The sequence below is a fragment of the Notolepis coatsorum genome (assembly GCF_963971535.1).
Source record: "Notolepis coatsorum genome assembly, chromosome: 3".
NCBI classification, from domain to species: Eukaryota; Metazoa; Chordata; class Actinopteri; order Aulopiformes; family Paralepididae; genus Notolepis; species Notolepis coatsorum.
In genome coordinates this window covers 33,805,487-33,819,359 of record NC_140167.1, presented here as the reverse complement: position 1 = coordinate 33,819,359, position 13,873 = coordinate 33,805,487, and the positions used below count along the sequence as shown (strand labels likewise).

The 13,873-nt window shown below is 43.1% G+C and overlaps 1 protein-coding gene across 1 annotated transcript in view; it reads right to left on the bottom strand.

Moving 5' to 3' along the window:
• LOC311225759 (ryanodine receptor 3) overlaps positions 1-13,873 on the bottom strand; it is a gene marked incomplete at both ends in the record, with an annotated part of 274,770 nt that overhangs the window by 65,721 nt on the left and 195,176 nt on the right. The window contains 7 exon segments of the mRNA XM_084311153.1: positions 1,150-1,242; positions 2,795-2,882; positions 3,193-3,433; positions 6,408-6,731; positions 11,419-11,549; positions 11,644-11,725; positions 12,753-12,991. Coding sequence (XP_084167279.1) covers positions 1,150-1,242; positions 2,795-2,882; positions 3,193-3,433; positions 6,408-6,731; positions 11,419-11,549; positions 11,644-11,725; positions 12,753-12,991 — 1,198 coding nt within the window.

The window sequence follows — 13,873 nt, the reverse complement described above, 5'->3', positions numbered from 1 at the left end:
CGGTTGGATTGATGTGGAGGGTGTAATACCTGCCCTGACACTGGCAACCTTATTTACAAAAAATAGGTGAGGCTCAGTTGGGGATGCCCTGACAGCGATGAGGTGGGAAGTTCAGAGAGAGAGGTCAGAGGTCACCAAATCGAGTGTAAAGCTCCAGATTTATGAAATAAAGTTGATGTCTGGTGCAGCAGTGACACGAGGAGGCGGTACATACAGTATATTAGATTAAATTAAAATGTATTGTCATTATACAGCACAAGTACAGTACAATGAAAAGAAGTGTGGCATCCAACCAGACTGCAAATGTAACAGTACAGTGCGATAGCAATATACAATGTACAGGTGATTAAACTGGCGTATATATATAAAAATGAGTATAATGCTAATCAGATGTATATACAGTGTTATTGTATTATTATATATATATTATTATGTGCAATGATAGACTCTATCATAGTAAGTCATACTAGCCAGTGCTATAACTAGTAAGAGTAGGTAAGGAATATGTACAGATATACATATAGTAGCTAGCTACAGGTATGCAAAAAGGATTACATGCAGATAACAGATGTGGATACATATATATTTATATATATAAACAAAATAAGACTCGTGCACATCTAGTTGGACCCCGACTGGAGGTGCAGGTCAGCGCAAGAGAGATGTATAAAGCTAAAAGATGAAAACGAAGATCCAAAAGAAGGGGCCGCACATTCCTCAGGACTGATTTAGCTTGTTTATTTGTTTGGTGCACAACGCGTTTCGCTTCCGCTTCCTCAGGTGCTATGAGGGGCTCATACAGTACCAAGCATTTCACCATAAAGTACATGTATTGTATTGTGACAGCACCTGAGGAAGCGGAAGCGAAACGCGTTGTGCACCAAACAAATTTAAAAAAGCTAAATCAGTCCTGAGGAGTGTGCGGCCGCTTCTTTTGAAGGTTTTCATCTTTTAGCTTTATATATATATATATGGAATATACAGCATTATTGTACATGCTATCATACAGAGTTATATGGGTCATATGCAGGTATATAAATAGGTATATAAAAAGGAGTACTGTATATGCAGGTATATTCAGACAGTTGTGGATGAATATGGATACAGTAAATATAACTATATAAATATGGTATGTACATATATATATACCTTAGACATCTTGGTTTTGTTGTCCCCGGTCAGGAAGGACAGGTTGTTGATCTCATTCTGCACCACGAAGTTCTGCTCTTCCCTTTTAAAATTCTGAAGAGAAAAGAAAATGAGACATGAAGACATGTCTGCACTGTTATGAGCCTATTGCATGGTTTCTTAACCTCTGGGTCGGCCCCCAAAATGGGTGGCGGGTCTTGCTCCAGTGGGTCTTGTTCCAGTGGGTCTTGTTCCAGTAGGTCTTGCTTCAGTGGGTCTTGTTCCAGTGGGCCTTGTTCCAGTGGGTCTTGTTCCAGTGGGTCTTGCTTCAGTGGGTCTTGCTTCAGTGGGTCTTGTTCCAGTGGGTCTTGTTCCAGTTGGTCTTGTTCCAGTGGGTCTTGTTCCAGTGGGTCTTGTTCCAGTGGGTCTTGCTTCAGTGGGTCTTGTTCCAGTGGGTCTTGTTCCAGTGGGTCTTGTTCCAGTGGGTCTTGTTCCAGTGGGTCTTGTTCCAGTTGGTCTTGTTCCAGTGGGTCTTGTTCCAGTGGGTCTTGTTCCAGTTGGTCTTGTTCCAGTGGGCCTTGTTCCAGTGGGTCTTGTTCCAGTGGGTCTTGTTCCAGTGGGTCTTGTTCCAGTGGGTCTTGTTCCAGTGGGCCTTGTTCCAGTGGGTCTTGTTCCAGTGGGTCTTGTTCCAGTTGGTCTTGTTCCAGTGGGCCTTGTTCCAGTGGGTCTTGTTCCAGTGGGTCTTGTTCCAGTTGGTCTTGTTCCAGTGGGTCTTGTTCCAGTGGGTCTTGTTCCAGTGGGTCTTGTTCCAGTGGGTCTTGCTTCAGTGGGTCTTGCTTCAGTGGGTCTTGTTCCAGTGGGTCTTGTTCCAGTGGGTCTTGTTCCAGTGGGTCTTGCTTCAGTGGGTCTTACTTCAGTGGGTCTTACTTCAGTGGGTCTTGCTTCAGTGGGTCTTGTTCCAGTGGGTCTTGTTCCAGTGGGTCTTGCTTCAGTGGGTCTTGCTTCAGTGGGTCTTGTTCCAGTGGGTCTTGTTCCAGTGGGTCTTGTTCCAGTGGGTCTTGCTTCAGTGGGTCTTGCTTCAGTGGGTCTTGTTCCAGTGGGTCTTGTTCCAGTGGGTCTTGTTCCAGTGGGTCTTGTTCCAGTGGGTCTTGCTTCAGTGGGTCTTACTTCAGTGGGTCTTACTTCAGTGGGTCTTGCTTCAGTGGGTCTTGTTCCAGTGGGTCTTGTTCCAGTGGGTCTTGCTTCAGTGGGTCTTGTTCCAGTGGGTCTTGTTCCAGTGGGTCTTGTTCCAGTGGGTCTTGCTTCAGTGGGTCTTACTTCAGTGGGTCTTACTTCAGTGGGTCTTGCTTCAGTGGGTCTTGTTCCAGTGGGTCTTACTTCAGTGGGTCTTGCTTCAGTGGGTCTTGTTCCAGTGGGTCTTGTTCCAGTGGGTCTTGCTTCAGTGGGTCTCCACACGACAGTAGTAATGTATGTATGTATGTGACATGTTTCAATGAGCTTGGGTCCCAAAAAACTTTGAAACCATGGGCCTATTGACCCATCTCAAACCCCGCCCTCTTCTCTTGATCCTCCAATCCCGGCCGAAACAACAGTTGTGATTGGAGGATCAAGAAAAGAGGGCAGGGTTTGAGATCAAGTGTAAATATATAGTTCAGGGAGAACTCACATGTGATTTGCACCAGAGGATGAAGATCTCAGCCACCATTCTGAAGAGCTCGTTGGAGTCAGCATCTGGTACTTTCAGCCACCTGGACCTGTAACAGCAAGGTGAGAGGACTGAGATGAAAGAAAGACCCTGTATGGTTTCTACGCTTCTTGCCACAAACTATGTTGTTTAATTCTCCTCCATTCCAGCATACTGTAATTGTTGACAAAAGGAACCAAATTATATTCGACTCTACTGTACTTCTGATACTGTGACTTAGCATAATACCATACCATAGTATACTATACTGTACAATTTACCCTGTCTCCCTCTCATTGCTCCCTCAAGAGAACTCCATTACCTCAAGAGAACGCCATTACCTCAAGAGAACTCCATTACCCATCAGCCAGCAAGCTCACCTGTTGTTGTCCACATAGCGGATGAGCATTGGGTAGAAGGCATACAGGTCCCTGCAGAGTACAGCAAACTCGTCCAGGATGAGCAGCTCGGCCTCCTGGGTGTCTCCCTTACTGTCGGCCTTCAGCAGCTCTTCCTCGGCCACCACCTTCACCGTCTTCTTCTTCAGCTTCTCCAGGGTGGGCAGGAAGTGGCACTTCAGCAGGTCGGCCCGAGCCTTCCCGATGATGGGCTGCACATAGACTGATGCACACAACCAGGGAGCGATTGGAAGTTCAGAGTGTATACAGTATTATCACAGCCTGAGGAGCAATCAGGATGCTCAATGACTCTATGTAACAACCCATCATCTACACTCATTGCACACACATCCACATGCACACACTCCCTTTTAAACAGACACTCACCTTATTAACACTCACTTTAGACACTTTAACACTACATTATATGTACCTATTTATTAGAGAGATGTGCAATACATTCATACCTCATTTGCATTTGCACCTTACCTTAAAGTGTTTTACCTCATTGTCTGCATTTGTACCTCACTGTTTACTCATTTTTACTCACTGCACTTAGATTGTACTTAGGCTGTACTTTAGATTGTATATTGTATTGTATATTGTATATTCCTCTTTTACTTACTTTTTTACTTACTTTTTTACGGTATGAAGCACACTCGCAGGGGCTCATACAGAACCAAGCATTTCACCATAAAGTACATGTATTGTATTGTGACAACTAAAAAACAAACTTGAAACTTGATCTTAGGGAACATTCATACTTTACATTTATTTATATATATATAGCTTCATTAGATAACAGTACAGCACGGGATAATGACAGGAAACAAGAGAGAAAGAGAGAGAGAGAGAGAGAGAGAGCGAGAGAGAGAGAGATAGAGAGAGAGAGAGAGAGAGAGAGAGAGAGAATGGTTCTTGAACATAGACTGAACACCTACCCTGAAGTTGTAGAAATGGTCCAACTTCTCAACATTTCAACGGAGGCATCTTGATTAGAACTTTCATTCCAAGTCACATTCGATTCATCATGGCAGCGTCCGGTGAACAGAAAGACTCCGTTGAAATGTCGAGAAGTTGGGACTATTCGTTTTCTTGATTCAAAAATGAAACTGGTGACGATGGAATTAGAAAAATATATTATATAGAATATAGAAGCAGTTTCACCACTAGGGGTCAGGATCACATACTGTATGTGAAGAATCATTGAAAAGATAACACTGGTATCATTTTAACCACCATCACAGTTTGTGGTTCAGTGTAGCTCACTAACACTGCCAGTGTTTCCATTTCAATTCCCAAATGGAAAAATGTATGCAGTCATTCCATTATAAAGAACATTGTTGCTCAGCTGATAGAGTTGTGCCCTTCCTGATGGCTTGTCGTACAGAACTTGTAAGTCGCTTTGGATAAATGACTAAATGTAAATGTAAAGTGCTTTGTGTCCTATACTAGAATAGCACTATAGAAATGTCATTCGACAGTTTAAACTGGTGTGGTGTGATCCAGGCAATGTTATTCTTTAGTACTGATAGGGAAATCTACCAACACACTTATCTCTCTCTTTTTAACACACACATGCACAAACACACTACTGTATCTCTCCCTCTCTCTGTCTCTCTTAACATCTCACACACACAATCACATACACATAGCCTTCACTCCCAGACCTTTCTATCTACACACACTACCCCTCTTGCTCTCTATTGCTCTCTCTCTCTCTGTCTCTCTACACATCAACTTGTACACATATGCACACACACACAGCTGCCTCATAAGTACGTCATTATCCAGATATCTCTGTACATCATATTTATAATCCCAGATATCTCTGTACATCATCTATAATTCATATTATGTACACCAATGCTCCACTTGTTTTGTCTACTCTCCTGTATAAATACTTTGTTAGCTCAGCATGCTTTTAGAGATCTAGCCTATCTCTAATCTCTAATCTAGGTCTCTCGATGTTGCTACATGTCATTCTGTCAGTAAACTCTATCCTTAACACTTTCCGTGCCAGCAGGGGGAGCCAAAAATAGCGCTTGAGTGCCAGCGCTGTAGTCAATGGAGGGCGATCACATTTGCGAACGCATAAACTATATCTTAAATTATGGCTATGTGTCTAATACGCCCGTCGCTTATCAATGACTTGTTTGCAGTCAACATTGTCAAAACTGATTGTTTTTTAATCGGTTCATTTCCGTTTTATACCATTTTGAAAAACGCTCGTTTCTTGAAACTTCCAGAAAAAAAAAAGATTCTGCAGGAATCACGCTTTACTGTAATACACAAAACACAGTAATTTTTCGGCCTATTTATGAATCGTTTTCAAATAAATGCTAGATTATCGATAGTATATGTGTACTTATGCACGCTAGAGAAGCGGGCTGAAAAATCGATCTTATTTCCTGATCAGCACACACACACTCACAGCCACACACACACATATGGGACACGCTGATATATAGGTGAAAAGAGCTCTGATTATCCCAAGACTGGTAAAATAGATTCCTTACCTCAGATCAGATGTTCTCCAAAAAGATTATTCCAATTCATGATCGCCATTCCAAATATCGATCGTGTTTATTGATCCAACGCTGGGTACTGGAAATACCGATTCCACGCTGTTCTGAGGGTGGGCAATGAGTGCGATCATCTCCGGTTACATGGCTGACAAGTAAAATGTGGAATCCGGACTCTTTTTTTCCCATCCATTTCATTCAGTCCAATCCAATGGGGTGCAATACCATCCGGAGAGACGATAGGGGGCGGTATTTTCCCTGTTCGAGCTCAGACAGATCCCCACTGGTAACGTGAGGCTAGATTGATGAAAAATGAATGGAAATCGATAATAAAAAAAATATCGATTAAATAACGAGATTTCTCGTTCTTGGCACTCAACGCATGGCATGAACTAACGAGATTTCTCGTCGTTGGCACTCAAAGTGTTAACCCTTTCACTGCCGCACTACCAAACGGTTAACCCTTTCACCGCGACAATACACAGAAGGTTAACCCTTTCACTGCCACACAACAACAGGCGACCGTCGGTTGTGTGATAGTAAAGGGTTAACCTTCTGTCGTGTGGCAGTGAAAGGGTTAATCAAAGACTCTGTTGTCTGCCACCATGAATAATATCTGGTCAAAATATTTCACATCAAGTACCAAAAGCCAAAACAGTAACCAATGCCCACCTGCAATCCTCTTCATCCAGGAGGCCTCGTCGATGCCCAGGTTGCTGTTGAGGATCTTCAGGATGTTGCCCAGGATGAGACTGAGGTGTTCTGAGGTGACCGTGGCACAGAAGACACTGCCCCCGCTGGTGGGATGGTTCTCCGGGCCTCTCTCCCACCAGTACGACAGGTAGTTGCACAGCATGGGGAGAACCACCTCGATGACGTGGGGCATCTCCGTGTAGCGCGCCCCAGACTCAGCCAAGTCGTTGATGTCCTTCATCAAGCCGTCCAGACGCGGCATCTCCGCACACATGTCCTCTACCGAGTCTGGCATGCCTAGGACTAAAAGCACCGTAGGACATTATTGTTAAAGGTGCACTTAACCAAAAAAAAAAATCCTGATTTATTTTGCACATAAATGGTAAATGGCTGCATTTATATAGCACTTCTATCCAAAGCGCTTTACAATTTGTTCATTGATTCATTAGACCCCCCTAGGCATGGTCTAATTCTCATAACCCACGACTGCACGTGGTGTAATGGCTTTTATACAATGGCCGATGTCATCCAACCTTATTGCTATACATTAAACACACATTAATTGAAGATTTATTGACAAAACCATCCGCTGAAAAAGTAGTTCCCAAAAAAGAAAAAAAAGAGAAGTTGCCTCCATGTGGAAGCAGCTCGGAAGTGCATCCAACTGTTCTCAGTAAGACATCCAACAAACTAACACATCCAACTGTCTCTCAACTAAGACATCCAACAAACTAACACATCCAACTGTCTTTCAACTAAGACATCCAACAAACTAACACATCCAACTGTCTTTCAACTAAGACATCCAACAAACTAACACATCCAACTTTATTTTTTTTGTAACCTACTTTCTATAAAACTTCATTCTTAGATGCTTCTATAGAAAGTAGGTAAAACAAAAAAAAAAAAAATTCTTTTCCCTATAGGGGGAAAAAAATAAGTTTTCTTTGCCCTATAGGAGGGAATTCTTATTTTTTTTTAAACCTACTTTCTATAGAAGCAGCTGGGAGGTGCGCTGTTTTAAGTGAGCATGGATTATTGAATTGATTGATTGATTGATTGCTAATTTTATTACTGTCCGCCTTGTTTCCAACTGGTTAAGCTTGGCGACTCTTTCGAAGTTGCTTAAGGTTAGAATTTGGAATCAGGGATGGTGGTCTATCGCCCTGCTCTAAAGACAAACTCTAACCTTAACCAACTTCGAAAGAGAGCGACTTCGAAAGAGTCGCCAAGCTTAGTCAGTGCACATCCCAGCTGCTTCTATAGAAAGTAGATAAAAAAAATAAAAAAAATGTATTAATCAAGCAATCAATCAATTCGCGCAATTTATATTTTGTTCCACAATGACTCATGACCCACTAATGACATAATCCAACATTGTGTAAGAAACTAACACATTCGCCGTGACAGAATCATTTTTCATTTAGTCTTTATGACCCTATCAACATATCCTTTCGTAACGTTTACTGTCCGCATCTTGCTTTCACTTCGAAAAACTTGCACGGCGGATTGATAGTAATTCGGTTGTGGGCGGGTCCTGGGACCAAGAGCGTTGGTTATAACAAATACCCACGTGTAACTTGATTGTTTCAGCCAATCAGAATCGAGAAAGTTGCATGCCATTGTATAATTCAATATGGCCACCAGTGATTGGGGACATTGAATGCTTGTGTTGTCTTAATTACAGCTCAATGAAGTGATAAGGTAGCAGTCCCTATAAGACAATGTATTGGTATGTTTTCATCTTCATCATTTCATGGAGCTGTAATTAACACAACGCAAGGATTCCATGTTCCCGATACCACTAGTGGCCATATTCAAACTAATTTACTGTTTAGTTTTTGGATGTGTCAGTTTTCAGTTTTACTTTATTATTATTATGTAGGCACAGCGTCAATTAAATGTATCCGACACGAGAAACAGATCAGCTCAGCAGTAGGAGCACAAGCCGCAATAGAGCACTAGTCATAGATAAAAAGAAAATATACAGTATTGTAACTGAGGGGTACAATTCCCTGACTGTATTGATAAGTATGGTATCATTAAACCACTACCGCTTTATGTACTTTAACTACTGGCCACACAGTACATGATATAGATATGATGAACACTTTCCCACCATGAAACCAAGTCCACACAAATGTATAAGTCGAATATTTAATATATAGCAAAGGGTATATACAACGTTCACTTAATGACATTTATGATTTGAATGCACTTGTAAGGCAAATGAGTATTCGTAGGCAAATCAACATTGAATGTCCAATCTCTGGTTACGCAGGAAGCAAGTATACAACCTGGTTCTTTAGGGAACTATAGCGATGGTACTTAATGATTATAGCTGGATATACTAAAGGGGGGTCCTGCTGGTTGTAAGTCAGTAGGGGGGGGGGTTAGGAGAGCCGCCGGCGATATCCCATCTGGCCAACGATTTCTTGGGAGAATTCAGAGTGCTGAACACGGTGCCCACAGAACCTTGGTCCACAGATGAATACAGTTGGGCCCTCTTGTAGACGGTAGCTGCCGGTCCACAACGAAGAGACGTGAGGCGACCTCACTCGGGGTAGAGCGCCGTCTCACCTGGACTCCTCTCGGGGGGTAGTTCCAACACTCACCAGTGTTGGCTGTTATCCATGGCATAAATCAAAGCACCCAAAGCAAGTAGATAATCCAAGCCGTGTAGGGCTCGCCGTCGTCCGGGTAAGGTAATCCAATGTGCAGGTCCACTCGTCCTAGCCCAGAACTCCTCGGATGAAAGCACCACACGTGGTCTGCCCAGCCTGGTTAAGACTCTAGATAACGCGAGGAAACGATGGGGGTACTACTCACTGTATAACTCTAACCGAACGATGCACCATACATAATAGACTATTATTAACTTAATAGAAATACGTCCCACTCGACGGTATAGTGCCAAACTATGACAATTCAACTATTAATCCACACGATGTCTCAATGCCATTCTGAGGCCAAGTTGACCATACTGCACCACACGTGTATCGTGGGTGAGGCTTAACGTCTTGCCACTAGGTTGGAGGGTAAAGAACTAAGGGCTAAGGGACTAAAAAGAAAGTTCTACTTTACTTGCGCCATATATATATGCGCTGTGAACAAATAGTACCATTCGTATGTCGCCAGACGTATTCCTACGCGGAACCGGGCTAGTAACGACATGTTTGTCGGCACGATTGAACTTGAACCAAGGGGCTTGGCTGCTGGCGCCAAGTTCTTGTCCAATGAGAGAATGAAACTATTATGGGCTGTTAGTAGACTAAAGGGATATTCAGTGTATATGTACAAGGAATATACAAGGGATATCAAACGATATACAAATACTATTAAATATATATCCATAAATAAATATATATATTCGGTTTAATCTGATCCTTCACAACAAGTATAGTATATAAAATATATATATATGTATAAATGGTATAAGTAAATGTGTATGCCATGTATGCCATAATATATAAGTAAAAAGTGATATATAAGTGAAATATAAAGTATAACACTATATGCATAATCATGTGAAAACATGTTTGTGTGTAGAGTGACAGGTGTGTACATCAGTAGGTTGCACAAATGGAATGGTAAAATGGGATGAATTATGAGCTATGAGAGAATGGAATGAGATAACAACTATAGCACTATATGCATATATGTGTAAATGGGATTTGTGTGAAAAAGTTAAGTGACAAGTGTATACAACACACACTGGTGTGTAGTGGTCCTGGTTCAACAGCAACAGTTGTGGTTTGATGGTGCGTTTTGAAGTAAACATTGTAAATATTGCAGGTTTATGAGTTGAGAAGCCTGATGGCCAGATGTTAAACACCGTCTTTGAGCCTGGCAGTGCGTGCAGCCGTGCTGCTGTATCATCTGGTAACAAGGAGGAGGCTGGGTGGCTGTGGTGCTTAATGAGGCTGTGTGCCTTCCACGCGCACTGCTGATGAAAGATATCATGGATGGCTGGGAGTCTGTTGCCAGTGATGTGCTGTGCTGCCTCCACTGCTCTCTGTAGTGATCTGCAGCTGTGGGCAGAACAGTTCCCCTGCCAGGCTGTGCTGCAGCCCGGCAGCAAGCTCTTTCATGGTGCACCTGCAGAGGTTTGTGAGGATGTTGGCATTCATTCCAAACCTCCACAGTCTCCTCAGGAAATAGAACCACTGGCGTGCTTTCTTGACCACTGTGTGTGAGATGTGTGTGTCATTTATGCGCAAAATAAATCAGTTTTTGGTGAAATGCCCCTTTAAAGGACATGATTGTGATTGTATGTCCTTTACAGTACATGGACAAATTAAAGAGTGCATTATCTGTAAAACAAATAACTAAACACACTGTATAATGATGCAATTATTATCTAATAATAATCTGCATGGTTCCTTTGAATTGGAATAATGGGCCGGTCTGTGGTTAGCAATTATGTCCTACAATAAATGTTACAGTTAAGTTCCATTTCGAAGCATGTGCCATTTGACAACTGGAAACAACAAACAACAATCTTCACTATAATAAAAGTTATTTTCTACATGATTATGTTTGACAATCTACCCACTGCCTTGAATTCTTCCCTGGCGAAGGCATGTAATGATGAATTGAACCGTGTCAGAGCAATGGAAATCCTTGAATCACAATGAAAGAGGACAATTTTTTTTTTTTTTTTTTTTTACACAATTCAATGAAGTCTGAAAACGTTTGTGATACAACAGCAGCAGATCAGTAAAACAGAAAAGAGAACTACTGCTCTATTCTCTGGTGTATGAGTGAATGGCCTCTGGGCTTGTGCTGCTTGTGTGAATCTGTACGCATCAGTCTCTCTAAATCCAACAGCTCTTGGGCCAAACGCCTAAAGGCTAACGAAAACAGTATAATTTACCATAGAGCACGCTGTATTTAACATTATCCACGAGTGCTACTCATTTCATCCGACTGCTCTGCCCACCCGCAGTGCCCTTCTCCGGCATATTATTATAATGACCGCATGACTCACTGGCTCGTTCGCGGGGACTCTTGGTGTTGAAGACAGAAGAGGGGTTGTGTGTGTTGAGCTGGGGCTCCAGGAAGGCAACAGGCATGGCCCCCGCCAGAGTGGCCAGACACTCCCCAAGAGCGGGCAGCTGTCTGGGGGACACGGCGGAGACACACACAGATGGTGAAGATCACAGGAGAGGACAACAGACAGAATCTGGACACTGTTTGTTTAAACTTCGGGTACCTTTCCACGTAGATGTTTTTCCCAGTGCCCAGTGCATAGAGGCTAGTCAGGATGCGATAGCAGGACACCTGCACATCATCCACTGAAAAATATAACAGGGAACTGTGTGTATTATAACATATGACATTGACCTAGTGACTTCTCTCTATCTCTCTCTTACTAACACACAGGCACAATTGCATACACATAGCCCCTGCCAGTGGGACTGCCTTTACACGGCACTTTTATCCAAAGCTTTTTACAATTTACGCCTCACCTTCACCCATTCACTCACACACAGATGGCGGAGGCAACCATGCAAGGTGCCGACCTGCTCATCGACAGCAGTTAGGGGTCAAGTGTCTTGCTCAAGGAGAAGAGCCGGAATCGAACCAGGAACCTTCTGATTACCAGACGACCGGTCTACCTCCTAAGCCACTGTCGCCCCATAGCCTTCACTCTTAGACATATCTCTCTACACACACTACCCCTCTCTCTCGCTTTCTCTCTCTCTACACATAACCTTCAACCCTTACACACATATGCACACACACCACCACATCATCAAATAGATTGTCTTTTAATATACTTGTTGGTCATGAACAGTAAAACTCAGGAAGCAGGAAGACTAGCTGGTTGCTATGGCACCAGCTAATGGGGATCCTTAATAAAATCTAATCAAATCTAAAGTATACATCATTATCCAGATATCCCTGTACATCATATCTATAATTCATATAATCTAAATCAGTGCTCCACTTGTCATGCCGTATCGTAACAGTTTTGTATAGTCTCCTGTATAAATACGTATGAATACTGTTAGCTCATCATTCTACATAGATCTAGGCTAGGGCCATTGCTGTAATCTAGGTCTCTCCATGTTGCAACATGTCATTCCGTCAGTAAACTCTCTCCTTAAGCAAATACTCTGTTGTCCGCCTCCGTGAATATCTGGTAAAATGATCCTAACACCTAACTACATATCTAATTGACCTACCTCAAACCCTGCCCTCTTTTCTTGATCCTCTAATCACAACTATTGCTTCCCTCGGACAAACAAGGTTTGAGATAGGGGGTTTGTCAATTGTACTTGAATAAACCCGATCATCTCTTCAGGCGCTGGCACTCACGTAACAAGTCCACTCCGAAGTGGTGCTGAGTGATGTGTTCAAACAGGGCGGTGAGGATGGGGAGCAGGGCGACAGTCGTGTAGTTGATGTTCTGGGAAACGCCTTTCATCTGGGAGCGGGAGTGGGTGAACTTCCCCAGCTTCAGGTTCTCAAACGTCTTCTCCAGGTCCTCCGCAGCGTTCTCGAAGAAGGTCCTCAGGCCCGCCTTCACCAGCTCCGAACTCGACTTCATCACCGTTCTGTGGAAGGAGAAACAGGGCGATTAATGATAGGAGAGCCAACGAGAGTGGGTTACACGAAGGACAGCGTTAGATTAGACTGATGATATCCTGGCATGCAACACATTATTTACCCACGCGACAGCCCCTCCTACACTATAACACTAAATCATTCCCCATACCCCTAAAGCGGTTTCAGCCGTGTTGTGGGAGATATGTCCACTTGTCCTTCCTTAGGGTGAAACACCTCATGATTTATTCACAGAATTAAGAGGATATCTAGATCCAAGGTGAGTTTGTCAATGTTGGAATGTTGAAACATGAACCACCTCCAGGAACAGCATGACGCATTAACAAGATTAGGTCAAGCCATAGTGAGGCGTTTCGCAATTCATAATGTTCATTAATGTAAAACCCCATTGTGGGGCCTTAATGGATTCTTCAGGAAGGAGAGGTGAAAGACAAGAACCCACGGCACCGACTGCAGCTCCTCAGCACAAGCAAGACACTGTGATACTTGGGCCGTGTTAAAGTACTGCATTGACACAGGCGGCCGTGTTAACCTCATTATATGCGAGCTACATTAACAATCAGTACTGCATTGACACGCGGCCGTGTTAACCTCATTATATGCAAGCTACATTAACAATCAGTACCGCGTTGACACGCGGCCGTGTTAACCTCATTATATGCGAGCTACATTAACAATCAGTACCGCGTTGATACGTGGCCATGTTAACCTCATTATATGCGAGCTACATTAACAATCAGTACCACGTTGTCTCAAAAGGGCTGTGGGCATCGTGTAGCACCACGCGGTGCGCTCTGCTCATTTAAACGAGCGCTCTGTTAATGTCAACGGCTCCCAGGAGACTGCACAGCAATGTTCCCCGGGTGAATCTC